At 40.4% G+C, this 2,736-nt stretch overlaps 1 protein-coding gene across 1 annotated transcript; it reads right to left on the bottom strand.

Annotated features, from left to right (window-relative positions):
* Positions 1-1,260: 1,260 nt before the first annotated feature.
* Positions 1,261-2,220, bottom strand: LOC126018749 (olfactory receptor 5A2-like). Its single transcript, XM_049780846.1, has one exon. It carries the CDS (start codon positions 2,218-2,220, stop codon positions 1,261-1,263), a length of 960 nt encoding a protein of 319 aa, XP_049636803.1.
* Between the last annotated feature and the right edge of the window lie 516 nt (positions 2,221-2,736).

The raw sequence follows: 2,736 nt of genomic DNA, 5'->3' as shown, positions 1-2,736 counted from the left end.
TAACAAACAATATAGAGTAAATTTGTGCCTGCAAAGGGCAGGCTAATGGGAAACTGGGGACTCTGGTAGAGGGAAGGTCACATTGATGGTGTGATTGGTGTTGGAACATTTAATGCATGAATCAGACATATTTTGAACAACTTGATAAATCACAATGTTGTAATAAAAATTTTTAATTCCATTTGCCATTCCTTTAAGTTTTGTTGAAGCAAGTAGTAAGAAATAAAATGTTTATGTGTCTACCAAAGGGGCAGGCAGTATACGGGAGCTGGAAGGGAACCTGTGGACATTGGTGGATGGAAAGGGACATTGGTGTTGGTAGAATTTGTGTTGGAACATTGTGTGCTAATAGCAAGTCCATTATGAATAACTTTGCCACTCACTCTGTCTTGATACAAAAATTTAATTAAGAAAATATAAAAGAGAGCATTTAAAGCATTATAAGAACAGGAGTAAATTTTCCTTGCACACTGACAACCCACTTTTTTTTAAAACCCCCCTCTTTTTATTTTATTTTTATTATTTTTTATTTTATTATTATTTTTTTTGCCAACCCACTTTTGATTCAGCAGCAAAACCCCAGCAGGATTTAAGTGCAAAGTCAGACAAGCCCTGAACATTGCCAATCAATCAATTAATAAACAACACCAAAAGAGGAAGGAAATTGTGTTTTAGAAAATGATTCCTCGGGGCCGGGTAGGTGGCACTGGAGGTAAGGTGTCTGCCTTGCAAGCGCTAGCCAAGGAAGGACCGCGGTTCGATCCCCCGGCGTCCCATATGGTCCCCCCAAGCTAGGGGCGATTTCTGAGCACATAGCCAGGAGTAACCCCTGAGTGTCAAACGGGTGTGGCCCAAAAACCAAAAAAAAAAAAAAAAAAAAGAAAATGATTCCTCCCTCAAGTTATCACACTGTTTAAGCATACCTTAAGAATCATCACCCTAGATGCTGATCTAACACTTTTCCAGTGTTTTTCTCCAACAAACACAAGCTCTATTTTGATGTCCCACATTATTCATTCTTTGCCATTGTGAAACTTTCAATATAGTGGTATGTTCACCATTATTCATCTTTGGAACCAATAGTTACCAAACTTATTTCAAATAGCCAAGAGGTACAGTGGTTAATAATATATTAGAAAAGATAAAAATAAAAAAAGTTTGAACTGTACAAGTTACACTGTAGGTCAACTATCCCAAGACTATATCTAAAAGTCTATAATTAACCCAGATTATAGTTTCATTGTAATCACTAATCCAAGGTCAGAAAAACAAACGTCCATGAGAAAGCATATGATCCCTTGCCATCATTTTCCTTATGGCATTTTTAATCTCCTTATTCCTCAGACTGTAAATAAGAGGATTCATCATAGGGATAATCAGCGCATAAAATAAGGATGCCACCTTGTCCCGATTTAGGGAGGCAGTGGAATTAGGTCGCATGTACATGAAGAGCCCAGAACCATAGAAGAGTGTCACAGCAGTGAGGTGAGAGGTACAGGTGCTGAAGGCCTTGCTCCTGCTATCAGCAGATTTGATCTTCAGGACAGCAGTCACAATAAACCCATAGGAGATGAGGATCACAAGGGCAGATATCATTCCTACAACAACGTCCACAAGGAAGTTCATCACCTGACTGATGAAGGTATCAGAGCATGACAGAATCAGGACTGGATGAAGATCACAGAAGTAGTGGTTGATCCTGTTGGGCCCACAGAAATCATGATAATAAACAGAGAAGGTTTCAATAAAAGAACTAAGGAACCCACCCACGTAGGCTCCAAACAGCATCTTTAAACAGAGTGTGTGTGATATGAGGGTCGTGTAGAGCAATGGTTTGCAGATGGCCGCATACCGGTCATAGGCCATGGCTGACAAGAGAAAGCACTCAGTCAGGCCCATTCCACAAAAGACAAAGTACTGTATGGCACAACCAATAAAGGAAATCGTTTTCTGCTCAGTGATGATATTAAAGAGCATGTTAGGGATCGTGGAGGACACATAACAAATGTCGACGAAGGATAGGTTGCTAAGGAAAAAGTACATGGGTGTGTGTAAGTGTGAGTCCAACCTGATCAGAACAATGAGGCTCAGATTCCAGGTTAAGGTCAGGAGGTAGAAACACAGAAATAAAACAAACAAGAACATCTTCATCTGAGGTTGATCTGAAAGTCCCAGAAGGATGAATTTGGTCATGCTGGTGTGATTCTTTCCTATAGCCATAGCCCTGAATTCTGTGTGAAAGAAAGAAGTCCTGTGATCTGTCACATTGTTGGCTATAAATGAAGAGGTACTGCATGTTCATATACCAAGTCAACATTGAACCCAAGACCCAGACATCTACTAAGCCATGTCTTCTCAGTGCACATCAATCCTTATAACCTTTTAAAAATATGTATGTATGTGTGTGTAGTCAACCAAAAAGGACTCATTCTATGACAGTAAAATGTGAATTGAGGAACCTGAGTTTTATTAACTATATTGTTTCTAACTCTCTGGGGATAGAAAAATTTCTTCACCTCTTTACCTCAGCAGAACCTTTTTTTTTCCTCTCAATTTTAAAATATAAAAATGAATTAGATAGGGCCCGGAGAGATAGCACAGCGGCGTTTGCCTTGCAAGCAGCCGATCCAGGACCAAAGGTGGTTGGTTCGAATCCCGGTGTCCCATATGGTCCCCCGTGCCTGCCAAGAGCCATTTCTGAGCAGACAGCCAGGAGTAACCCCTGAGCACCGCCGG

The sequence above is a fragment of the Suncus etruscus genome, chromosome 9 (genome assembly GCF_024139225.1).
Source record: "Suncus etruscus isolate mSunEtr1 chromosome 9, mSunEtr1.pri.cur, whole genome shotgun sequence".
NCBI classification, from domain to species: Eukaryota; Metazoa; Chordata; class Mammalia; order Eulipotyphla; family Soricidae; genus Suncus; species Suncus etruscus.
Note: the sequence above shows the minus strand (reverse complement) of the source record. Positions and strands in the feature narration are given on the sequence as shown.

What these genes read in the sequence shown, in the direction of transcription:
- LOC126018749 (XM_049780846.1), bottom strand. Translation starts at nt 2,220, where the DNA reads ATGGCTATAGGAAAGAATCACACCAGCATGACCAAATTCATCCTTCTG.